The 25400-nt window shown below is 48.7% G+C and overlaps 2 protein-coding genes across 32 annotated transcripts in view; both read left to right on the top strand.

The window, feature by feature from the left end:
- The first annotated feature begins 672 nt into the window (after positions 1 to 672).
- Positions 673 to 19006, top strand: LOC6494440. Of its 26 annotated transcripts, none has more exons than XM_044715573.1 (16): positions 673 to 740; positions 1491 to 1827; positions 5961 to 6430; positions 6485 to 6607; positions 7292 to 7393; positions 7455 to 7634; positions 7697 to 7906; positions 8476 to 8681; positions 8742 to 9159; positions 9313 to 9339; positions 9580 to 9777; positions 9880 to 10321; positions 11124 to 11283; positions 11341 to 11448; positions 17423 to 17578; positions 17755 to 17878. In XM_044715573.1, the coding sequence occupies exons 3-16, from the start codon at positions 6011 to 6013 to the stop codon at positions 17801 to 17803; spliced, it is 2799 nt and encodes a 932-aa protein (XP_044571508.1). In that variant the 5' UTR covers positions 673 to 740; positions 1491 to 1827; positions 5961 to 6010; the 3' UTR covers positions 17804 to 17878. The 26 variants fall into 26 exon arrangements, with proteins under 26 accessions (XP_044571508.1, XP_032305954.1, XP_044571500.1 ...); XM_032450063.2 differs by lacking the exons at positions 673 to 740; positions 1491 to 1827 and adding exons at positions 5525 to 5704; positions 18661 to 18808 and having other exon boundaries at positions 5887 to 6430; positions 17755 to 17767; XM_044715565.1 differs by lacking the exons at positions 673 to 740; positions 1491 to 1827 and adding exons at positions 5525 to 5704; positions 18096 to 18325 and having other exon boundaries at positions 5887 to 6430; positions 17755 to 17767.
- Positions 19007 to 19397: 391 nt separating this feature from the next.
- Positions 19398 to 25400, top strand: part of LOC6494441 (mitogen-activated protein kinase kinase kinase kinase 5) — a 40324-nt gene continuing 34321 nt past the window's right edge. For 2 of the 6 annotated variants that reach the window (XM_032450596.2, XM_044715562.1), the window contains exon 1: positions 19399 to 20502. In XM_032450596.2, the coding sequence (XP_032306487.1) occupies positions 20377 to 20502 (126 nt within the window). In that variant the 5' untranslated portion in view covers positions 19399 to 20376. Of the gene's footprint in view, positions 20503 to 25400 lie in introns of all 6 variants that reach the window. The other 4 variants (XM_032450597.2, XM_044715563.1, XM_044715561.1 and 1 more) reach the window with 3 other exon arrangements.

The following is a 25400-nucleotide window of genomic DNA, read 5'->3' as shown; positions in this document are numbered from 1 at the left end:
CGCAGTGTATGGGGCGTATGATTGATTTTACTTGGAACTGATCTGAAAGCTTATCATCGAACCCCTATGGACGTGGTTTATTATTTTTACTTCTTTAAATCAAGAAAACCCCTGTTTAGTGTTCTATTAAGTAAAACTATTTCGAAATACAAATATTATTTTCAAAATTAACAGATAAAGTTAACGTTCTGTTAAGTAATCGGTCTATCGATAACTTCGTGACTATGTAAACATCGTGAAATTTCATTTCCGGTCACGGTCTATGGCGGCCATTCTTTACAGTGGATTTATATTTGAAAAATCAGTTGATTAAGCTAGATTTCCTTTGTCATCCTCTATTGTCAATAAAATATTAATTTTTAATGTATTTTCGAATACATATCTTACTAATTTAAATCTAATGATAAATCTATTCTGGCGGCAACAGGGCGTATGAATGATTTAACTTAAGACTGACTGTAATGCTATTTCTATAAACCAGATACCCATCAGTTTAGTTTTATTGCAGAAACTATTTACAAAATGTATATATTTCCTTAAAATAAACGAAAAATGGTAAACTCGCTTGTATATTTTGAAAAGCTTTCTGTTAAGCTGTCTCACCTATCGATATCTTTCTCTTCGTGAGCTTCTTGAAACTTTGGGGAGGCCTTTTGAAAAGCTTGGGCCTCTTCGGCCGCCCGCCCCAGTAGGAATAGTGTCCGCTGCTGCTATTCTCTCTCTTAATTTCAACGAGTAAGGTTGGTCTGGTGGCGTTCGCGACCGAAAGTAAAATAGCGGCAGTGGCATCGTTTCTGATTGTTCTAGTGGCCATTAAAGGCAGAAGCCAAAAACAAAAGAAAATAAAGAAAGCCAGCGGTGGACAGTGGTGGTGTGTGAGCGAGTGTGTGGCCCGGGTGCATGTGTGGAGGAAATTTGGCAACAAACCGCAGAAATATCTGTTTTAGAAAACACAATTTTGAACAGGCATCGAAGAAGATTGAAGAATTCCCGTGTGCGAGTGTGTGTGTGTGCTGTGTGTGTGTCTTTCTTTTTTTCCGATCTAACGAAAACAATTTATTGAAATGCCGAACTGCAATCAAAATTGAAGACAGAGAAGACTCTTCATTGATGCTGCAAACAGCTGACGAGCTCTCTCGCGGGCGCCTGGGCGCCTCGCTCTTCCTCTGGTGGCCTCTGTTGGGGGGAAGATTCGAATGTTGGCCAAGTTTGAATGGGAACTGAATAGTGTGTGGCCTAGTAACGTGGCAGTGAAAACTAGACAGTGTAAACCGACCAAAAATCTACATAATTGGAATATTTAATGTTGAGTGGCTTATCGAACAGTCTTTGTAGAATCAGAAACAGACGGAAACAGTCTGTCGTTTCAAGTCCAACTTTCATGGTCATCTCTAGACGGTTTAGACGACCTGGTTGGTCGGATCTGACCTATAGACTATGAAATAATCAAATCTTATGAGCAAACCCCTTTGTTGTCTTTCAACTTTTAGTTAATTTTACGGAAGTTTGTAAAATTCTTCACACGTCTACTCGCATTGCCTCGCCTCCCGCCCCTCGCCCGTTCTCTCTCCGCCTTCTTCGCAACGAACAAAGCGACAAAAACACAGAGAAGAAACACAAGAAGAAATAGCAACAAACGAACAACATAGCAGCGGATATCAGAAAACATAATAATTTTAAATAAAAGAGATAAGCAGAAAACAGAACGGCATTATTTTTGAAACGAGAATAATTGGCAGCGTTTTGGTTCGAAAGGCGAGGTTGGCCCGAAGGAGCTCCGACTGAGGACGTGGCCTTCTAGCCGCCAGTAACAATTCGGTCAGCCGTGTGAGTAGCGAATAGCGGAGCAAATACCGTTTGTTTACCACCCACCCACCGTTATGTTATGCCACCCACCACACGAAGCTTTCGCCCCTCCCCCGCTCCCCTATTGATTTGCACTCACCCACACACTCCCACCCCCCCACATTGGTGGAGCTGGAAATTATCGGAACTTTTCATTTCTGGCCCTCACGTGCCCTCGTTAATGGGCTCCCTCCCACACATCCATGTTATGCTTGTTGTCACTAATCCATCACAGGGCCACCTTCGAACTTCTTGGCCAAAATAGACCCAAGTGGCCCAGAGAAGAGAGCCACCCAACCCCACTAACCAGTTCCTTCGAATAATGCAATCTATTTCTATTTCCACGAACCTCTCCACGACTGCTGCAACGCACATCCTGCGGACTCATCAACCACAACAACAAATTGCGTTGTACGATTCGGTAAGTAACTCATGCCGCATGCCACATGCCTCCTGCCACTGGACCCAGGTAGAAGTGGGCTTGGTCCTTGTTCTGGGTGTGTTCTAATGGGTCTATGAAGACGTTCCGCGATCCTCTTGGCGATAAGGGGGAAAGTGCGTGCTTTGCATCTCCAACCCTCGCAGCGCCTCCTCAGTTCTCAGTTGCCTGCCCACCCCGGCGCCAACCACCCTTAGTGGCTTAGTGGCTGGAAACTGTGTCACAGGCTGTTACCACTGCCGCGTTGGCAGAAATGGGCAGAGTCCACTGGGAGAAGAGTGTCCTGCTTCCATCTTTTAGGAACTAGCTGTGGAAATAGTAGCTCACCCCTTTTCTTGAAGTGTAAAGTGCACTTTCCGGCCTCTCCCTTTTCCTTCCGCTCTCTTGTTTACTCTCCGGCTCTCTTATACCGCATCCGGTACCGTTGGAGCTTTCCGCCAAGCTCTCCTCCGCGCGAAATATGCGGCACTGGAGTAAACAATAACACGGAGAAGTAAACATGTTTCGTGATTTCCCCGAGATTGGGTTTGTCCGGAAAGGACGACAAATCAATGGCAGGACTCTGAATTATTAAGGGTTGCCCTGGGTAACCCTTACAGGAGTGGACACCTCACGTGTGGTCAAAACAATTGGCCCGGGGTTCAAATACCTCGCTGGCAGAGGCCAGAACGGGTTGATTCGCGGGCCAATTAGGGGCCTTGGGGGTGGGCCGTTGGGGCGTCTGGCTGCCTCCCATTGCAGCCACTAGACAGCCCGCCAATCGATGGATTCTCGGGCGGAGATAGCTCCGATCGATAAACGAGTTCCAGCCACAGCGGCCGGACAAAGTCTAAAGGTTCCCAACTCTCTCGCGTGGAATTGCTTTCAGTTTTCAGTTGGGCTGAACTTTGTCTTCCGACTTGACTCGGCGAAAACGGAAAACAAAGCCAGCCCGGTTGTGTAAGCTGCAGCTCGCAACCGCCTGCCTGCCCCCCGAGCTGTGACCTCTGACGTGGTTGCGTGTCCCAGAAAACTTTGCCCGCGCTGGGTCACCCGTGCGTATGCTTAATGTCATTAGCTAAGATCCAGCATACGCCCTGTCTGCAGAGTAACTCGAAGCTCCACTTGAAGAAAGGGGGAAGCTATTTAATGAATCACCTTCCTAACAATGTGTGCTTCTATTTTTGAAACTCTCAGATTATTCGTTTGTGGTTTCAGGGTTAAAACTCAATGTTTATCAGCCGCTCCAACGAATTTTATTCTTATATGCTTATTAGCTAAACATTTAAACGTTTATATTTTTTTTAATATTTAAATTCCGAGTATGCTCAGTTAGCCCCTTATCATTTGAATAAAATGTTTTATTCGAACGCTTGCCGGCGGAGTGACATCATGGGCGGTCGGTGTCGTCACTTGACATATTTTATTGGCCCATTAGACAGTGGGTTGCAGTGCGACCAGGTATCGAGATCCGTATCAGCCACCATAGTAAAGTGACTATACTCGTTGAGAGCAATTAAGCCCGATATTTGGCTGATAAGATAAGGCCCCAGGGCGGCACCCTTGACCGTGACTCAAAAAGCGAAAAAAAAACAAAGAAAATCAATCGGGAATGAGAGTCATCTGCCGGGGCGACCTTCAGGCCTGTGGTTTGCCAGCTCCGGAGGGGATCGGCTTGGATTGGATTGGATTGGATTGGATTACCGAATCTCTATTTTTAGAGAGCCACCTCCGGCGTGGCGGCGGAAATCATTCCAATATTTATTCGCGCCTGAATGTGATTAGCAATGCGCACTTTGTGTGCATTCCGAGTGTTTGTACCTCGAGTACCTGAAGCTATTTGTTCCGAGCGGGTGACGCAATGCCTCGGAAGGCAGTGGGGCATTCAACCCGCCACCTCTGACCCGCGCCGGAGTTGGCAATTAAAACGGAAGTACTGGCAACCTGTTGCTGTGTTGCCCAAGTGCCAGGCTCATTAAATTCAAGCTTGGGAAGCGGGCCGGCCCACCGCTTGCATGGCATTAATTAGCCGGCGAGCCCAGCTCCGGCGGCTCTTCTGGGAACTCTGGCCATTACCGCACGGAGCCTGAATGCTTGCAGAACTTTCGGTTGAACTACACTGCGGAAATGCAGGGCATAGTTCGGTAATCAGAAGTGGTTGGCCCTTGGTGTGGATTTTTATTGAAAGGAACTACGGGGACACTTTCCCACACGCCCGCTAGACGCCAGATCCCGCTAGAGTGTCAATCAGCGGCGATGGGAACATGTGTAGCTGGGTGCCCCTACCAGCCCCTACCAGCTTGGCAAGTGCTGGCGGCAGCTTCCTCCTCGCTGCCAATGGGTTAAAAATACCCGCGAGTACTTGTTGCTCTCGTAATCGCCCTCTCAGCCGCCTGGTGGCACCCCGAAGGGGTCAATAGACGGGCCAGTGGCTGAGAACACTCGGAAAGCGTTGGCACTTGCTTGGAAAGTGGAGGCAGCGGCGCAGAAAGCCCAAGAATGTGGCAGCCACAATGTGGCGTGCGTTGGGATACGAGCTGGAAGACTCTGGAGAGCTGCAAGTGATATAAACCAGATAATGGCCAGCATTATGGTGGTGAGATGTGGCCCGATTTCGGCGGAAAGTCGGCCATGAAGGGGAACAGTGTTCGAGTGCCCGAATATTAACTGCAACAAGTGCCGGGGGAAGGGACTCAGGCCAATGGCATTCCGCTTGCCCCGGCCCAGCCCGAATGCCAGTTCTCGCCACCAGTTTCTAACAAATCCGTGAAAGCAAAACAACAGCAACGAGAGAAGGCACACGAAAGGTCTAAAAATAAAAGCCAGAACCGAACCGAAACACATTATAAACAATCCGGCGAAGTGCGAGTCGGTGGCGGCTCCTCGGCAGTCAGTAGTCTTACGTCATCTCTCGGCCGTCTCCCTCCCACTGGTGTGACCCCAAAAGACACATCCATGACGTCAATGCATTAGCAGATGGCGGTGGCATGGGGAGTGGCCCAGACCCACAAGAACCCCAGAGATGTCCCCTCGAAAGACACATCTCTAGAATACGTTCTCAAGTAATATACAGAAGAACCATCTTGTTTAGATATTCAACTTACTAGATACTAGTCTGCTCGTTGAAAGGAAACAAATGTTCCCATCGCTGGCACGAGCTGCAGGCGCCGGCGCAGGAGATACAGGTACTTTCGGATCTGAGAACGCCTCTCGCCCCAGAGAGATCCCAAAGATACGTTCCGTCTTCGAATGCAGCCAGTTCTTTTCAGTTCAGTTCTGTTTCCGTTCGGTTCGGTTCGGTCTTCTTGCGTTTTCCAAGATTTCCGCTTTTCTTTTCCTTTTTGTTGAAACTATCTTGCAGTTTGTTTTATTTTCCACCATAGTAGTAGCACCACAACTTTCGGATTTAATTAGAGACCAAGATCTGACTTTGTGCCTTCTGTGAGTGGACAGACTTTCCAACGAACGTCTCATAGGTTCCCCAACGAAAATCCGAACGGATTCTATAAATAGGGCGGGGACTGGGGCAGGCGGCCGGGGGAGGGAGCCGTTCATGGCTGCCCCGATACAGAAAATTGTCTCGCTCTCTCAGATACACGAATCTAAAAGATACTTTCCCGCAGACCGACTCCGCCGACGATGACGACGCTGATCCGGGGGATTATCGCGCGCCGGAACTGAACGATGGATCTGGCAGATCAAATCGATGACTATATCTGTTCGTTCGAAGGACTTGGCGACTTAACAATGGACTCCCTGGCCATCTTCATCTTCCTGTGGGCCGTGCTGGCCCTCTTCTCCGTCTGGCTGATCAAGCTGCTCTACCACAAGTATTTCAACAAGGGCAAGGCCCCCAGCGCCGCCAACAGCCGCCAGAGCAGCGTAGCCCCCGGCTCGGGCTCCCCCGCCTCCGGCTCCGGCAAGACCGAGAAGCGTCTCTCCGAGCCGCGCGAGTTTCTGGCCACCAAGAGCAAGGTGGTCGAGGATCTGGCCAAGCCCCTGGCGGCCGGATCGGCCGGTGGAGCCAGAGGTCGCTCCTCGGCCTCGCCGCTGAACTCCGCCGCCGGCGGTCCCCGTCGCCGGGTGGTGCGTCAGAGCTCCACGGGCCCGGAGAACCGCAAGAAGCGGTACGTCCCACCGCCCTCCAATGTTGTGGGCCCCGAAACGGTAAGTCGAACCATTAGCCACTCTGTCGCATAACTGTAACCCCATCTCCCTCAGAGCTCCGTCACCTGGACCAGCCAGGTGTTCCGCTGGCTGTACAGCGACCTGGTCATCGTCAACGAACTGCTCATGTCCTGGGTGATTGCCATCAACGACTCGCTGCGCAAATCCGTGGAGAAGGTGAGTGTGGGGAGAGGAGGGTGTTCAGGTCACCAGGTGACATCAGAGGCGGCTCTGTCATCACGGCATCATTTGGGAGCTCCTCCGCAGCCCTCTGATGTCATGGCTGAGCCCGACTTGGGCTGATGATGACGGGCCGTTGACCTTTGTTCTTGGCCCGCCACGACATTCAACTTGAAATCGATGTTAGAGCTGCCTCCGCTGCTCCGAGCCCCTCGCAGCTCCAAGCTGGGAACTCGCTCAGCCGTAACTGATGGCAAAACGCGTTTTGTTTTCAACTTTTTCTCCACGCCGTCTAGCTGGCGAGGAGAGTGAATGTTGGGCTTATAATTTGTTTAATAAATAGCTGGAGGGAGTGTATTATTTAGCAAATTTATATTCCTATTAGGTGATAGCTCCACCCTAAGATAATGCTATAATGTGAGCACCTGAAGACCCCTTCATACAACCAATCCCAAGTACAGGGTATCCCCTGCTTGACATACTCCGCTTGTTTCAAGCTCCGCTTGTTCCCCCTGATTTGGTTCGTTTTTTATCGCCTTTTACGTGATCGGAGCCAGTCGTAGGCCAAGGTCGGCAGTTAGTCATCCGTCATTATCCAGTCCAGGCTGTGACCAAAAATCATCAGCGGCCGGGTTACGTAATACTTGACTAATCAGCACCGAAACCTGCCACTCTTTGCAGCATGGGGTGGCCGTGGAAGTGGTCCGCGTCCTACCCGACAGCCCTGCTCCCGGACTGAACAACATCTTCTGCAACTGCGATGAGAACAATCCCGCCGACATGGTAACTTATTACGAGTTATGGTCCGGAATGAACATATTTATTAAGCGAAGCCACTTTCCAGCTCATCACCTTCGACTGCGACGCCATGCCGGTGCTGCAGGTGAAGACTTTCCGGCAGAAGGCGGGCAAGGTGGAGACCTCCCACTACAAGGTCACTGTGTCGAGGTTCCGGGCCCGCATGGCCATTCCCATGAACTACAACACCCTCAAGGGTGAGATGCGCGTCGAGGGCTATCCAGATGTGAGTGAACCCACACGGTACAGGTCTCCCAGGACTAATCACTTCCAATTTCCAATTCGAAGGTCCGCATCGCGATGAACAGCGTGGGCGCCATCAAGCCGATGGACCAGGACGAGCAGCAGCTGCAGACGGTGATCAGCGACATCCTGACGACGGCGCTGCGCGACACCGTCTACCCGGTGGACTTCTCCATCTACTCCACCTGCCCCCGGGCGGACGTGGAGCCTCTGGAGCTGCCCGTAATCTATCCCGTCCACTATGACTCGCTGGCGGTGAGCAGTCGGGAGCCGTGAGAAGGCGGAGGAAGCTCCCACCTGTTTCTGTTTCTGGTTTCTGGTTCTCTCAGTCCCCGTGTTCTCTTCTACACTCTCGTCACTCTTCAAAGAACCTCACTGTACAGTGTTAACCACCTCAAGACAAACAGACACTTCTCATTGCTCTCGACTCTCCCCTGTCCACTGTCCACTGACCCCCATTCCCTATTCCTCCGTTCTCCTGTTCTCTGAAATTCGCCTTTTATCTCTGATTCTATCCACATTTCCCGTGTCTCCGTCTCCGTTGAGAATCCGTTGAGTTTGTTGTGCCTGCTCCTGAACTCCGAAGAAGATCCCCAAGAAGTAAAAGACTTTCTTTCTCTTTTCAGGGCAACCAATACTTTCAATATTATTACAATTTCTAGTGAATGTCACGCATTAGTTCCTGATTAAAGGCGAATTTCATGAGCCTCCAACCCAAGACTTTTGATCTTTTGACCCTGCCCCTAGACTCTGCCCCTCTTTGTCTCTCTATGTCTCGCGTTGCACTCATCTCATGTCACCTTGTCGAAATCCATTCCATACAGCACAACATGGAGCACCTGAGCGGCGGCTTGAGGGACTCGCAGCGCATGGTTTCCGGCCGCCGGCTGCTGGTGAAGATCGTCAAGGGCGAGGGACTCCGGGACGCCCACGACCCCTACGTGGTCATCGAAATGGACGAGCCGGCCCAGAAGAACCAGACCGGCACCCAGCGAGGCAGCAAGCCCTTCTGGGACGAGCACTTTCTCTTGTAAGTGATTCTTCCTTAGATCCTTCTTGAGATCCCAACTCACCAGTTCTCCATTTTCAGTCAACTCTCCCCGCAGTCTGCCGAGATTCTGTTCGAGGTCTATGACCATCCGGTGATTGCCTCGGATCCGCCCAAGTTCCTGGGTCTGGGTCTGGTGGGCATCGACGAGCTGGCCGTAGGTCCCGCCTCCACGCAGCTCCTGCAGCTGCAGCCGCGTCCCTACGAGACCCAGCCCGTTTCGGGAGCCATCACCGTGGACTTTGTGTTCATCGAGGGAGCCGAGATCCCGGCGGGCACGCGTCCTCAGCACCTGAAGGAGGCCCTGCGGATCAGCACTCCTGCCATCAACGAGCACATCCGGAACGGAGCCGACCTGGCGGACGCAGCCGTGCGGGCCCTGCAAGACGGGGCGCTCTCCGGCACCGGAACCGGCGGACAGCCCAGCAAGAGCACCCTGATCATCCACAGCGTGCAGCGGGTAAGGCGTCGTGCTGAACTCTTGGCCAAGAAGTAGCCTCATCTCATCTCCCGGGCTATGTCCTCCTGCGGTTTATTCGTTTTAATTTGCGTTCGTTTCTCTTTTCCGTTTCGTTTCATTTCGTCCCTCCCCCGACTCGCTGATCCCGCCCAGAACTCGACCGGCCCGAATGCATTTAAGGTAATCTCCCCCATAGCCCGCCATAGCCCTCATCTCCTGATTTGTTCCTTTTTGAGTTACTTGCGTTACTGCGTCTCTAATCCCTCATGAGGCCTCCTGCTGGCCTCGAACGTCATGCAGGCTCTCTAGTGTCTAAGCCAAGCTAATTTCCAAACTGTTTCTTGTTCCGTTACGCTCCGCCTAACCCCAAATGCGCTTCTCTAATCACGTCTTCGAACCGACCCGATCTGCATCGATCAGGTCGCACTGAACGAGGAGGGCAAGCTGGAGGTGACCCAGGCCCCCACCGAGCTGGACGAGGCGGTGGCCCAGGCCTTCGAGCGGGCCGCCAGCGAGGCCCAGGCCGAGCTCCAGCTCCAGGAGAAGCAGGCCGACCTGGAGGCGGCCGACACCAACGACTCAGGTAACAACACCGTCAACGAGGAGAGCACCGCCGAGGTAAGTGGGCAGAGTTCAGAGCATGGCATGTTGTTTGCGTTTCGTTTTGGGTGGAGTTGCGATCTCCGTTGATTAACTAACGTCCTTGGGAATCCCTTGCAGTTCGGCCAGCCCAACGCCGCCTCCTCGCCCAACGGGAGCAGCTACCACAACAACTACAGCCTCAATGGCAACGGGAACGGCAACGGCAACACGAACGGATCCGGCTACAACAGCCTGCCCCGGAACGGGGGCGGAGGACTCTCCGCCTCCCAGCTGGCCCAACAGCACTCGTCCGGCTACATGGACGGCAGCGACGTGGTCGACGACCGCGGACGCAGCAAAAAACGTAATTTCTTTGGTACCCTGAAGAAGCGGCTCAGCCGCTCCAAGACACGCACCCTCTCGGCCGACCAACCGCCCAACAATAACAGTCATAAGTCACTATCAGCCACCAACTCGTCAGCCACTGGACTCCCTCGAACAGCCACCGGAACCCTCAATGGTGAATCTTCCCGTTCATTATCTGTCGATCGTGCCACTCTGTCCAAAAGCAATTCACTTGGTAATTACCACCCTCGATCACGATGCTCTGACTACGCCGGAGCCCTCGCCTTCGCCTGTGTCCATTTAAGCCTGGCTTGAACGCACTCTCACCGGATCACCCCGCATTCCGCTAACAGCTCTGGAACATATATAATATTGCATTGGATATCACGGCATTTGGCACTTTTAAAACCTAATTTAGCTTTTCTTGATTTGGTTTGATGGCAAGTCCCACTTGGGACGCGGCACTTTGAAGCTTCATTCGTTTTCATTTGCATTTTCCATTCATTTTAAGATTGGATTTAATCCAATTTTTTTGTCTCATATCATAGATCATAGATCATAGATATTAACTGGATACTAACCACGCTTTATAGTTACTATATACTACTAATTGTGTCTACCTCCAATACCCGTACTGGTACTCTACGTCTCGAATTGTCTCTTCTCTCCCTAACACTTTCTCCCATCACATGCTAACCGAACTGTGACCCTCCACTCGAATCTGTATGTATTCCATGGTTCCCGAAAACACAAACTCCAAACACTCAAACACACTCCTTGAAACACACATTTGTTTAAAAACACACAAATTTTGTAAATACGAAATTGTTGCCTTTATTTTGGAACGGCCTTTGGTTCGATCTGCGATTCAACTTGATTTGGATTCTGATTATTTCTGACACTCTCCCGTATTCTTTCTTTTCTTTCGTTTATTTCCACATGTGCAATATGATTTGATGGGTCTTAACCGGGTGCTTGGTTCGTGTGCCACCTCTCTCAACTTGCCACATTCAAAACACAAAACTAAACTATCGCAGGACCCCGCATGGGCATCGGGCACTCCATCACCGACCACTCACGTCGCTCCTCAATTTCAGAATCCTCGGCCATCTCAGGCTTCTCCTCGGCGAGCAACAAGACCTACGTCCACGAGGCCTCCACCCTGGTCCTGGAGACCATCGAGAACGGCGTGAAGCGGTCAGTGGACGATGCCCTTCTCATCTTTCTCCTACTAACTCTTGTCCCTCCCCACAGCCACTTCATTGTGCCTTTGGCCATCGCCCAGAGACCCCGCTGGAGGCGCAAGGGCACCAAGCTGCACATCTACAACGACCACACCTTCATCGCCAAGCATTTGAGCGGGTAAGGATTTCTCCTAGATCGGGTGGAACTGGGCAAAAAACAATATCTTGGGTACAGGGCGAAAATCAATAAGAAAAATGAAGAAAAGGTTTTGATGCATATTGGCAGGGAATCGAAACACAAATCTTTTAAGGCATTCCACCTATGGATCCAATTAAAATTGGCCAAGCTATGGACATGGCTTGGAGCTATATATGAGGATCCTGGATTTTCAAAGGACTGACCCACGACAATTTGTGAAAAAATCGATCAAAAAATTCTTTCTCAGATTTTGATGGAAATTTAAAGGGAATCGTTCCACAAATCTTTTAAGGTATTCCTCTTGGAAATCGGATGCATATTTTTTTTTTTTTTTTTTTTTTTTTTTACTTTTATATATGTAGAAATTTTATTCTCATGATTAGCGCACTGCTACCCAAATGGCAGCTTAATCTAATCGTCTTATCAAAATTAATAACAAAACTATGTCTAAGCGGTGCTTAGGGCAAGATATGATTACAGGAAAGAAATAAAATGTGTTTGGTGAAAATTTTAAGTCAAGATCCGGTCTGGTAGGTCTTGAGGGTGAAATCTTTTTAATCTTCTCCTGACTCTTGTTCGTGGATCAGCATTGTTAATAGCTGCGGTGCCAAGTCTATTGGCAAGGCTGTTGGGGTGATCATTCAATCGTTGCATATATTTTTGAGAAAGCTTTTGCAGCTTGTCTCCGATTTTGGGCACGTGAGATCGCGTTCAATGTCTCTTGTTCGGATGAACCACGGAGCTCCAGAGATCCTTCTAAGGGTTTTTGCTTGCAAAACCCGGATTTTATTTAGATGGGTTTTGGCAGCGATACCGTAAACCTGTAGCCCGTAGAAAAGGCTTGGCGCTAAAATAGATTTGTAAATTTGAACCTTGCATCCTAGCGTAAGCTTATTGCGTGGAGCAAGTAACCAGGCCATCCGAGCAACTTTGTTTTTAAAAGAATTTTGAACACATGTTATATGTCTGCCAAAAGTAAGTTTTTTATCCAGGGTGACACCAAGGTATTTATATGCAGGGAAAGCTCTTATTGGACTTCCATTAAGATTGACTCCAGGACAGGTACTTCTTCGATTAGTAAATGTAACATTAGCACATTTGTCCGCATTTATTCGGATGTTCCAGTTCATAGCCCATTGGTGAAACGCATCTAGATATTCTTGCAAAGCAAAAGTAGCCGCCAAGATACTGGTACTTTTAGTTAGGACAGCAGTGTCATCAGCATATGTCGCAATTAAAACATCATTTTCGTTCACTTCCGTAATTGGAGTTTGGGTAGGCATATCCGAAGTATAAATGGAGTATAAAGTAGGGCCAAGGACGCTACCTTGGGGAACTCCAGCAGAAATCGGTTTAATGGACGACATATATCCATCTACAGATACATGGAAAGTTCGATCTTCCAGAAAGCTTTTTACAAGCTGGAACATTTGCGGTGTAAATATACTTTTAGCTTTATACAGAAGCCCAGGGTGCCACACTCTGTCAAAAGCCTGTTGAATATCCAGAAAGGCAGCAACTGCATACTCCTTCCTCTCTAATGCTTCTAAGCCAAAGTTGACAACTCTGTGTAGTTGCTCAGGAGTTCCGTGCTGAAGGCGAAAGCCGAACTGGAAATCCGGAATCACACTGGTGACGTTCTCGTCAGAAAGTAGTCTATTCAGTATCAGTCTTTCCATGATTTTTCCCAGAGATGGTAGCAGGCTAATGGGCCTGTATGAGTCAACGTCAGTTAGCGACTTTCCAGGTTTTGGGATCATGTGTATATTCGCCGATTTCCAAACTTTCGGGAAGTATCCAATAGTAAGTACACTGTTGAACAACATCACCAGAAATTGCAAGGCTTGATCCGGTAAAAGTCGAATCGTCCTGTTGTCCAAAAGGTCTTCACCGGGGGTTTTCTTTGGCGAAAGTTTACGAACAAGATCTTTCACCTCTGTCAGTGAGACAGGGTTAGCAGGCAGGCTCATTTGAAACGGAGATTCCAGAAACTACTCAACTTGTTGACGTATACTTTCAGGCGAATAATCAAATGGCTTGAATCGTTGTTCTAGGTTGTTAGCAAACACTTCAGCTTTTTCTAGGCTCGTACGGCACCATTCACCTGAGGGGTTTCTAATGGCTGATTTTAGAGTTGGCTGAGTTTTGTACCGTTTTGTGATACGCCACAGTGAATAGTTAGAACTAGCGTCTGTGTCCAGGCTTTCCAAAAGTCGGTCTATAGAATCTTGTTTTCTCTGGGCGAGCACCTTGCTAAGACAGTTAGCCAGCCGATGATATATCTGATGGATTCGGATGTCTCCCGTTCTTGTAAATTCTCTTCTGACTCTTCTCTTTAGGTTAAGGAGCGCAGCAATTCTTGGTGGTAGGTGGGGATGTCTAGAGGTATCTGTACTTCGATGATTGCTGGGTGCAGCTATCTCAGCAGCCTGGTTTATAAAGCGCATGAAAGTACTGATAGCATTGTCAATGTCAGAAGGATCCTGGATTTGAATGTTAATCTCGCCCAGCTGTTCTAGGTGGTTTTTGAAAGAGTTTATGTTAGCACCTCTGGCAAGGAGTCGTGGGCGCTGCGGATTTTTCACAGGCGTAGAATGGAGTGTGGCTAGAATAGGAGTGTGGTCCGAGGAGAGCTCATGGAGTGTTCTCACTTGTAGCCTGCCCATAGAGTATCCATTAATTATGAAGAAATCAAGCGCTGACGGTGTTAAAAGAGGGTTATATGAGTAAAAAGTGGGTTCACCCGTGGCAAGTACTTGGTAACGTCCATTTGCAATGGCTTCTTGCAACTGCTTACCCCTTCTACAGGCTCGTGAGTTTCCCCACCAAGCATGCTTGGCGTTATAATCACCGCCAGCAATGAACTTGCCACCAAAATCGGTCAGCAAGGATTCAAATTCTGATTGTATCCATGTTTCCGTTGGAGGTAGGTATATCGCCGCCACTGTGACATTCCCATCCGAAGTCTGTAATTGTACTCTCGCTATCTGTCTGTCATTGCTAGAGGTAGGGGGCAGGGGATAGTGACTTAGGGAATCCTTTATAATGACTGCAGATCCACCCCTATTGTTGCCACTGGGGTGATAAGCATGGTAGATGAGATAGCCTGGCAAGTAGATGCGCTGACCAGCACGCATGTGAGTTTCTGTGGCAAGCAATATGTCTATGTTATGAGTGCTGAGGAATAATCGAAGCTCTTCAGAAACTCTGACTAATCCACGAGCGTTCCACAATCCGATATTTATAGTTAATTGAGTCATTTCGGCAAACGCGCAATGAGAACCTGGACCAGCTCTCTGAACGATTTGTTGGACTCTGCATTTTCCTGCATCAGCTTAAATAGAGTGTCCAGTTTGGAATTGATGTCGCGGATGGCATTATCTATTATTGAGAATTTATGGTTGAGCCTAGGGTCAGAAGAAGAGCTTGCGTCACTCTGGAAGGTTGAGCTAGTCCTTGGTTGCATATCCTTGGGCCGAGCTATATCAGCATACGATATATTTGTTCTTAGGGCTTCACCAGGGATGAATCCACGAGAGACATGTCGTGGATTGGTTATCGGGAGTCTAGGCCTCGGTTTTAGTTTTTAATTTTATCTATTCTGACTGGGCAACTATTATCTGTTGAGACATGGTTACCGCCACAGTTTATACACAAGTATATATCGCTTACACAGAGTAAAGATCCAGTAGCATGAGGGCCACTACATTTACCACAAATAGGGTCCAGGACACAATAGTTTTTAGAGTGCCCAAAAATTTGGCATCTTTGGCATTGAAGTAGATCCTTTCTACGAGAAGCACGCTCAACAGTGACTCTGTATCTACCAAGTTGAGTTATTTTTAGGGACTCCGCTACATTAGCACACTGCTTTAAATTGACAAAAAATAAATTTTGCCTAGTTTTAAAATTTATTGTAGCTTCGTTATCATCTTCGTTAACCGGAATGTTCTTCCAATCAGACTTTTTGGGGCAGTATATATTAAGGACCTCAAAGCCCTTGTCAGTAAATCCCTGTTCAATTTGTGATTTTGGAACGTTAGAATGGATTCCTTTGAGCACAACTCTGTATGGCTTGTCTTCTTTTAGCTGATGGTGCCAAAATTGACAGTTAAGCGACGTCAGTTCATTAACAGCTGCTCGAAAAGCGTTAGAGTTGGCTGCATATATTCTGGAAACACCAAATTTGGAAGTACGAATGTAGTAGTTTGAGGAGCCAATGCTATGATCAAGAGCATTTTCCAATAAGACCGGATCGCTTACATTCGGGACGCAGATAGCAGGGATTTTGCTAGATTTTGCTGAATGGTCATCTCCTCCAAGGGCACCAGTATCCCCATTGATGGAATCAACATCCTCCAGATCCTGTTCCATTTGATCTGCTTCAGCAGCCAGAATCGCGAAACGATTGTTACCCAATGCCTTTGCAAAGAAAGAATCAGCCGTCTTGTTGAGCGGGGTTGAAGTCTGCAGCTTAGCTTTGCGGATCGGGGGTGGAGCGAGAGCAGGTAAAGAGGACTGAGTCACGTCTTTGCGTTTTCGGCTGCCAGTTCGTCCAGGAGCTTGAAACAGACATTTTGAATTGCTTGGTTTATTTACCAACGAAGGTAATACATTTGCAAGCGGAGACGTAGTTGAACAAATGCTGCCGGATGTAGTTGCAGCCACGGTGTACGTAGAAGAATTGCCCAAACTTGTATTGGCGTTTGAAATAGTGCAGGTTACACTGGTAGTAGTGTTACTGCTAATTGTCACCATTGAGCTGGAGGTCCGTGTTTGTTCCGGCATACCTGTAAGGTAGGCAGATAGCTCTGAGCGCCGGTCGCGGATTTGGGATCTTATTTCTCCAGGGTCTGCACCAGCTATTTGTCTCATCTTATCAAATTTATCGCTCCTGCTGCTAGACTGAGGGCGAGCAGATGACTCTTCCATTATATCAATAGTTTTCAGTTTAGAACCAAAAGTCTTCAGAATAATATGTAAACGACCTCCCGCTTACGCAATGCGTAGAGCGAGGGGTAAGACCAACACTCTTATTGTCTTACTTATCGCTGTTGACTTACTCGCTGTCGAAGTAGCCACTGCCCTGCAGCGACCAAAAGTAGCCACTGCCCTGCAGCGACCAAAAGTAGACTTCGTGCGCAAGGTGTACACACGAGCGGTAATAAGGCCTCAGCAGGATTACTTGAGATAATTGTTCGAAATAACAATAATATACAATTTTTCTTCCACAAGAAAAATTTGCACAATGGATGCATATTGGCCAAGATATGGACATGGATTGGAGCCATATATGGTGATCCTGGGTTTTGGAAGGGGTTCCCCCACAAAAATTGAAAAAATATCGATCCAAAAATTTGTGTCGGGGTTTTAACGCAAATCGACGGGGAATCGATCTAGAAATCCATTAAGGTATTCCGTTCAAGGATCGGATGTCATTTGGTTGAGATATAGACATGGGAAGGGGCCATATATGAGGATCCAGGATTTCGCAAGGGGCTCCATCAGGAAAATTTGAAAAATATTGATGGAAAAATTCAATCCAGGGTTTTGATGCAGAATGGTGGGGAATCGTCATAGAAATCTTTTAAGGTATTCCGTTTAAGGATCAGATGAAAATTGGCCAATATATGGAAATGACCTGCAGCCATATATGGGGATTCTGGATTATAGATGGAGTACCCCCATAAAAATTTTGGAAAAAATCGATGAAAAAAATCTTTTCTAGATTTTGATAAAAGTTGGAAGGGGATCATTCCGAGAATAGATCAATGTATTCCTTTCGGGGATCGGATGAAAATGTCCGAAGATATAGGCATAACAAGGAGAACTATGCGGAAATCCTCGATGAAAGGGTAGATACAGTTGTACAGCTGCAACTTCCGTCCAAAGATATCCTCTCAACGTTCATTTGTGTCTGAATTTTGATAAAAATCCCCTTTTGATCTTCCAGAAGCGGCCTACAGTGCTCCATCTGCATGAAGTCGATCCCGCGGAGGCCCGGAAAGCAGGGCTACGAATGCCGCGACTGCCAGCTGATCTGTCACAAGCAGTGTCACATACGGGCGCCCCAGTCCTGTCCCAATCCCACGGTGCTCTCCATGGAACTGTAAGTGGAGTCCCCGGGCCCCGCCCGTCGAGGACTCTCTCACGTCGTAACCCTGCCACTACCGTATACTAATTTATTGATTTCATTTTGTTTTTCTCTTTCCACCCACCCACACACACACACCCCTCCAACACACACACACACACACTCGAAAATGCACACACACACCCGAACAGAACATCATTTCCGGTACTCACTGAGAGAGATATTAACCTAGTTAACTAGAGCTATTTATTTTGTGTCCCATCTTAATTTTGTAAAGTCTCGAGTCCGCCAAATGCAGTTTGATATTTAACAAGAGCGATTTTGATTTCCTTTGAATTGGCGTCAGGAGTGGAAATTTCAGAATTGGGCTTTGATTTCCGGCTTCCCCCCAGCACCACCCCACCATTTCTTGCCACCTCGCTTTTGGCCACGCTTCTCATTTTTGTATATTCTTTCCGGGCACTAATCCGAGCTCTTCTCTCATCGCACCCACTCCACCATCGACCGACCACCATCCGTCCCCCTGGAGCAGGATGACAAGTGATCAGCCCCTCTAGAAACAGCACCATCCAGCATAAGTACAGCACATGACCAGGGTTCGCGGGGCGAGGCCACTTCTGACGCCAACATATTTCAAAGATCCGTCTCACACACTCTCCAACCTCGATTCGAAAACCACAACAGGGCCCCTTAGATTCGTCCAGCAGAGGTTATTAGAGGTCCGAGCGTTTTCCAGTTGGCCTTTGGCAACTGGAAATCGGGGTAAGCTGCCATCCCAACCGCCATAGCATTCGCATGAAGTCCTGGAGGAACTGCGTCCCAAGGCCCTCTCCTTCTGTTTGTCCTTTGCGCAGGCAGGGAGAAAGAGACTGGTCCTGGGAAGTGGCTGCGCCAGGACGTGTTCTTGTTCTGCTCCACTGTGTTGTGAAAATTAACACTCTCTGTTCGTCTTTGATCGCTATCCGATCGGAACTAAATCAGCTAATACCGAAGAATCTGCTAATTGGCTCGTTTGTTTTTGTTCTTTATTCGTTTGTCCTTAATATCTGAGCCGAATACAATGATTTTCTAACATCCTTCCGACACTGTTTCCGCAGGACCAAACTTAACTCAGCTGCGGCGGACCGCAGCATCAGGAAGCTGTGAAGGGGAACCCCGGATCGGCCCCCCCGGAGGCTCCCAACCGAAAACCTTAATCGAAATACTAATCCTAGTTAGTTTAGACGGAGGAGGAGAAGCTGTGCGAGCTTTCTACGCTACTATGGGAATACTTGATATACCTTATTTCGTTATTTATTTATACACCAGCGAACACAACACCACAACCACGTGCAATAAGTTCTTTGGTTTCGTTTTTAACCCATTTCTCTGTGTCAACGCGCTCGAGGCCCTTGATATTTTGTATTTTCTACAAAACACGAATAATAATTGTACAAAATGAAATCGAAATGCATTTTTCTTTTTGAAGGCTTGTTTATTTGTGGATTTTACTTATTGAAATATCAAATATCAAGTTTTAAAACTCAGTTACTTTGCCGCCATGTCCTTTGCGTGAGGTGGCATCCTTGTCTAAACAGCTGAACTTATCGATTAACGATAACAATCCTGACTCGGTTTTTAGAGATGGAACAAAAGCTATTTGTGGTATTTCGTTTTTTTTTGTAAATTTGCGGCTAAAAAATGATTTTACAATAATACAGGCTTTGAAAAATGTAGCAGCCACAAAAAACTCATCCTGCAGCAATTAAAAAATGTGGCATCTCCATTTCTGACCGTGTTGCAAAGTTGAAAGGGTCAGTGCTGGTAAACGAAAATGGAGAAATATCGATAAAAACTAAAGTAACTATCGCTCTATCGATTCAAGTACGATTCGAGTAGATAAAAACAAAGTGGAGCACGGAGCACGGACGTTGGGGACTAAAAAATTGGCAAAAATTCGAACCGCGAGCGCTGCAGTCGCGAACGTCACGTGTGCAATTTAATTCCAGGTGCTTTTCGTTTGCGTTTTTGTGAAAAAAAAAATCCAAGCAACAATAACAACCACACTGGTACTGCGTCGGGCGACAAAGCGACACGCCTCGCTCTGTTGTTGTTGTTGTTGTTGTCGTTGTTGTCGCGTGTGTGTGTTCGGAGTCGTCTACTAATTATTATTACTAGAATTGCTGGAAGAGCTTACATGTGCCTAAATAATTAAATAATTGGTGGAGTGAAGCAGCGCGTCCAGAAACAAAGAAGCAGGAGAACGGCGACAGCGACTGCGGCTGCGACTTCGAAAGCGAGACGTTCTCTCGCCTACCACCTTCGCTCGTCTCCCTTCCGCCGTGCCACCCCACGGCGCTTTCTCTTCCTCGTCCTCCCCCCACTCCAGTCGCAGCCATCCCTCCCCCCCAGTCCCAGTCCCAGTCCCAGACCCAGAGCAGCACCCATCAATGTGCTGCTGTGCGTCATAATTCGCGAGTCGCGGTTCTCCGTTCTTCTGCCCGGCTGCGCTTCTAATCCCCGCGTCTCCGCTGGCTGTTTCTTGCAGAGATCCGATCAGTCCAGCCCAGCTCGAGCTATCCAAAGTCCAGCTAACGTTGCGCAACTGCCGCTGTGCGTGCCCGAGTGTGATAGAGTGCCAGTGTCCGCGTGAGTGCCGTTCCAAAATGCATCTCGATCCCCGAAAGCCTCTGAGTTCCGCCCGCTGCGAGTGCTAATCGAATCGGGAAAGAAAACCATAAAGCGGGCCAGTCGAGTGCCAGAGGGCTTCACTTATTCGGAGGAGGAGATCCTCGCAAGGAAGCGGACAAGGACACAGCCGACAAGCGGACAAGATGGCCGGCGCCCACAGCCACCACAACGCCAATCTGCTCAGCTCGGACATCTCGCGCCGCAACCCCCAGGACGAGTACGAGCTCATCCAGAAGATTGGCTCCGGCACCTACGGAGATGTCTACAAGGTGAGTTCTCGGAGTATCTCGGAAGACACACACTCGCTTCTTCAACTGGAAGACAGCTGGCTGCCTCGCCCTTTAACCCCCTGCCGAACTGGAGCTCCCCCTGCGGCACACTCATTTGTACATCTGCTTGCCGCCGCACGCTCCGCGGAGTCTCCAGCTGCCCCAGTTCCCCTCAGAATGGAAAGGGGAATATGAAAAATGCGCTGGAGTTGCCCTTGGGCGCAGCGCAGGGGGCGTGGCATAATGCAAGTCCGGAGGGCAGCCAGTAGAATGGTATTTTTCACAAGAAACACCATACGAAGGGGGGCCAGGAAGCCTTTGATTTCGAGGGGTTTCCGCTTTTCGATTTATGGCAAGTTGGTTTTTGATGAAAAGTGTGCTTTTCAGGTCTTCCTGTGATTAGATTTCGATGGATTATAGTTTAGGGTTCTCCGGGAGGGCAACAGTAGCCTTGGAAACTTTGAAATCAGTCTGTTCTTGTGTTTTCTGGTACCAGAGAGCTCTCAACTCGCTTGAAAAGAGAAGTAATCCACTTTGTTTTGTTCTTTTGGGTCTTAGTAGCTGGGATATTGGTTGGAAATGCCTCCACTTTCGACAGAATAGTGATTCAAATAGTTTATTCATAGCTCTTCCAGAGACACGTACTTGCATTGATTCTGGGGATTAATTTCAAATCGTTGTTTATTTATGTTTGCTGGTGGCTCTCCTTTTCGCAACTCGTTCTGATTCCGATTCCATCCATAAGATGCGTCATCCGAGGGCTCATTCCGTGGCCGACATCGGAGGGAAGTCATGGGGCCACCCAGACAGCGGCTTCTCCTTCTGTATTGTTCTTCGGAGTGACAAAAAGTGAAGACTTGGAGCAAGGTCTAGCCCCAATCTGGAATTGAAAATGCGCACATGACGCGTCGCAATTGAAGTGCAGATGCAATCGAAGCAATCATCGCCCGTTCCACTTTCCGTCACTCGCCACTCGCGTTTCGCGATATCAGCTTACAATAGAAGTAATAACAGCGAAGTGGACAACAATGCCTGTCATGAATGGAATTGGGTTTCCACGGCTCCTATTAGTCGCTTCTATTGGTTCTTATTAGGCTACGGTGCCAGAAACAGTGAGATTTCAAAAAGTGGGATTTCAAATAGGGAGATTTCAAAAGGGGAGATTTCAAAACGGGAGATTTCAAAACGGGAGATTTCAAAGCGTGGGATTTCAAAACGTGGGATTTCAAAACAATAATCTCAGCGCCAAGAAGTATGCAAGGAATTCCTTTCAAACGAATTGCACCTGACAAGTGGCAGTGGATAGTGGGTGGAGGGACAGGGGGAGGGCCTTCATTACCGGAAATTCGAGAGCGAAGTGGGGAAAGTGGAGAGTGGAGAGTGAAAAGAGGAAGAGGAAAAGGGAATAAGTGAACTCAAAGAGTGCCAGGTTACAGTTATGCAATGAAAACTGGCACACACACACCCTCACACACACTCTAGCAGGCATACATATTTTATGCGTGTGTATGGTCTATGCTTCTATGCGTCTATGGGGGGAGGAGTGTGTGTGGCACAGTGTGTGTGCCTCTGTGTGTGTGTGTGTGATTGCCTTTGCCAGGCACTTGACTTCGCCTCACAATGTCCTCCATTGATGTTGCTTCTGCCACACTTTAACAATCATCCTCGTCATTGTTGTTGCTGGTTTTCATTTTGTTTGTGTGTTGTTTGTTGTGTTTGTTATGGCATGTTGTTGTTGTTGTTGTTGTTTTTGTTGCACGCAACACGCATGAAAACATGAAAAAATTGGCGCAACGCTCTCGACCCACCCCCTCGAGTGGGGGAGGCTGTTGGGGAAATTACTAGAGAAAAGAACACGAAACTGAAGTGAATTCGAAGCAGCGCCAGTGAAGTGCTTCCAGAAGGGGGCGGGAGGGGGATAAGGAGGCTAAGGAGGTCACGTAGCCGACGAATGTGTGGGCGTGGCCATGTGGAAAATGCAACGCATTTATCTCCGGCTGCTGTCCGTCCGTCGTGGCAGGGAGTGTGTTGCTGATTTGCTGTTTGTTTGGTTTTGTTTTTGCCCCGAACTGCAATTGCCAGGATGTCATAGAGCCTCGTCCTGTTCGTCCTGGTTGTCCTGCCGCCCGCTGGCACTTTCCATTGTTGCCGAATTCCGATTCCGAATCCCAATCACAGACAAATCATTTGCTCTAAAAGGCCCAGACTCTCTCGCCCCAGACGGATGGCGCATCCTTGTGTGTCCTGGAAAAATGTTTGCCTTGAACTAGGATCTAGGAGGCTGTGCCCCGGCAGGACCTTTTCCAAAATATAGAGATCCTCGGGATTTTTGGCGGCTTTGGGGGAATATGCAAATGGATCCTGACACGCCCACCGCCAAATAGGCGCTGAGTAAACAATCGAGTGTTTAAAGGGCTTAGAGGGGGAGGAGGCCTACACTGAGAGAAACTGATGACCAGACTGGGGCTTCTGTTTTGGTCCTCTGTGGAGGAGAAGGACGGTGGCCACCCTTAATTTGGCAACAACAAAGCGTAGAGGGGAGAGAGGAAGGGGTCGCCCTGTTGACCCAATTCCGTTGCGGTAATAATTTGCACGTCTTTGGTGGCCCGGAAAGGGGAGCTCCAGGGGAGGCTACATGCCACCTCTCCTCCTCCAGCTGCCCCCCGGACGTGGCCAACAATGGAATTCAGTTGACTGCTCATATCGAATGGCCTCGATGGCTCATTAGGCTGTTTATTGACTTGCCACACTGAGCGAATAATTGGCGAGTAATAATTATAAAGGGATTAGGGTTATGAGAAGATAATAAGAACAACTAAAGCCCCTAACTCTAACTGGTAGGAGGATGCGATGGAAGTCCTAATTGAGTTGGAAACTAACATCCTTTTAAAGGAGGAACAGGAACAACTACAATTTGGGGCAATTAGCAGGAGTAGTGCCAACAGGGACACGTGTCCTGCCACCCACTCGCGCTCTCCCCCACTGGCTCCCCAAAGTCGGGCCAGACGCCACCCCTGGCTGCCCCCCTGGCTACTCCCTCGTCCTTTCCAGTCCCCAGCATCCTTTCATGCCTGGCCAGTGAGCCTAAACTAATCCACTCGCCAAATCAACTCAAATGCACGAAATTTAAATAAAAACCCTACCCCAGGGACCTCCCCCCTCCCCCTTCCATACTCCAGCCAGATCCAGATCCCTGGCTCGTCCTTTTTTCTCCGCAAAACCCAAAAATCCCAGTTGTGGAAATATTGGTCGGCAGTCGGCTGTTAGCAGTCCTGCGCGCCGCACCCTTCCCGGCCTTCCATTATCCTTTCGCTTTAAAACATATCAGGAATATGGCACACGCCCCGCAGGTCCCGCAGATCCCGCAGATCCCGCAGACCCCGCCCCTCGCCGCCGCCATCAGCAGACGTCCCCAAAGTCAAATAAAAAATCCGAAAATAAAGGAGAATCTGGCTCCGAATCGGAATATTTTTGTTGTGTTTAAAGTTGGGTCTCTGGAGGGGCTGGGCGAGGGTCGGGCGTGGGCAGACACTTGTCTGGGAGGGGCGTGGCCGAGGGGCCAGAACCCGCTCCTTCCTTGGTCCTTCCGATGTTGTGGCGCTTGTCACTTGGCTGGGAAGGAGGAGCCCAGGAGTGGCAGCTGCTGGCTAATTTCTAGGCCTCTTTCTTCTTCTCTGCCCCTTCCGGTACTGAGAGAAATAGTGTAGACAACACCTCCTTCTCCTTCCTGGCTGTGACCCTCCGGCCAGTGCAGCGTCCAAGTGTCACCATCCATCTTCCTCCGACTGTCGCCTGGCCTGCGGTCTCCTTAGTTTTTCTCTTCATTTCCCTGCTCATTTCCGGTTGACATTTTCCTTGAATATTGAGCAGCCCTTTACTCGCTCCCCATCTCCGGGTGAGTCCTTCCATTGGATATATGCCAGGACATGGGAGAACCGAAGAAGAAGGAATCGCATCGAAGGGAAGCGCTTACAGCATTTCTAGCACGTTATTTGGGTAATTTCGCCAAGGACTCTGCTCTGCTGCATTTTTATTTATTTTTTGCCCAACTTTCTGTCCTCACGTGTATGTGTGTGTGTGTGTGCCTCTGTGTGTGGCAGTGCCAGAAACTTTGTCCTTCATTACAACTTCTTAGCATGAACTTGCAACGTCGGAGTTGCGGCATTAAAATCATTATCAGAGACAGAGGAGTGGGAGGCAGGGGCTTGAAGCTGGGACGAAGCACATATCTCAGCCAGGCCGTCATAACTTGAGCCGAGTGGGCGTGGTCGAAGCCCACATGCCTCAGAGCTGCGCAGGCGCCAAAGAGTTGCAACTTGCCACTTGCTACTTGAATCTAAACTGGGGACTGGCTACTCAACCCGTTGGGACAGAGGCCTGCAAGGCCTTTTCTTCATGAAAACAAATATTGTTGCATACTTTTGGGTGCTTGGGAGCAAGCCAGTTGTAGGGGAGCAGAATAAAAAGGCTATAACTCCTCTAATAATCATCCGATTTGGCTGAAATTTGGTTTCTAGCTTAAAAGTGTCTTCTATAGTGGATAAGAATAAAGAAATGCCTTGTTTTCTTGCAGTACTTGGTCCAAAAAGTATCTTGAAGTATTATTATCTCCAAGTATTATCCCAACACTGTGCAGGAAATAAATTTAAGCACCAGCTTGTGGCTGCCAATTGCGGCTGGCCTCCTGCATCTACCCCCTCGTAGCGAGGGTTGATTAAAAACTTGTAGAATTATGCAAGTTAAATGAGCTCCCCCCCTCGGTAATCGCCGGCCGAAAGTTGACCTGTTGTTGGCTGCCGGTGCCCCGGTGCCCGTTTGCATAATTCCATTAGCTGGCGGAAAGTTTGCGCCGCAAACTAATTCCCATTAAAACGTGTAATTCCGATTTACGGCGGCCC

Source organism: Drosophila ananassae, chromosome 3L (assembly GCF_017639315.1).
Source record: "Drosophila ananassae strain 14024-0371.13 chromosome 3L, ASM1763931v2, whole genome shotgun sequence".
In the NCBI taxonomy this organism is placed as follows: domain Eukaryota; kingdom Metazoa; phylum Arthropoda; class Insecta; order Diptera; family Drosophilidae; genus Drosophila; species Drosophila ananassae.
The sequence above is the reverse complement of the archived record's forward strand: the minus strand, read 5'-3'. Positions and strand labels throughout refer to the sequence as shown.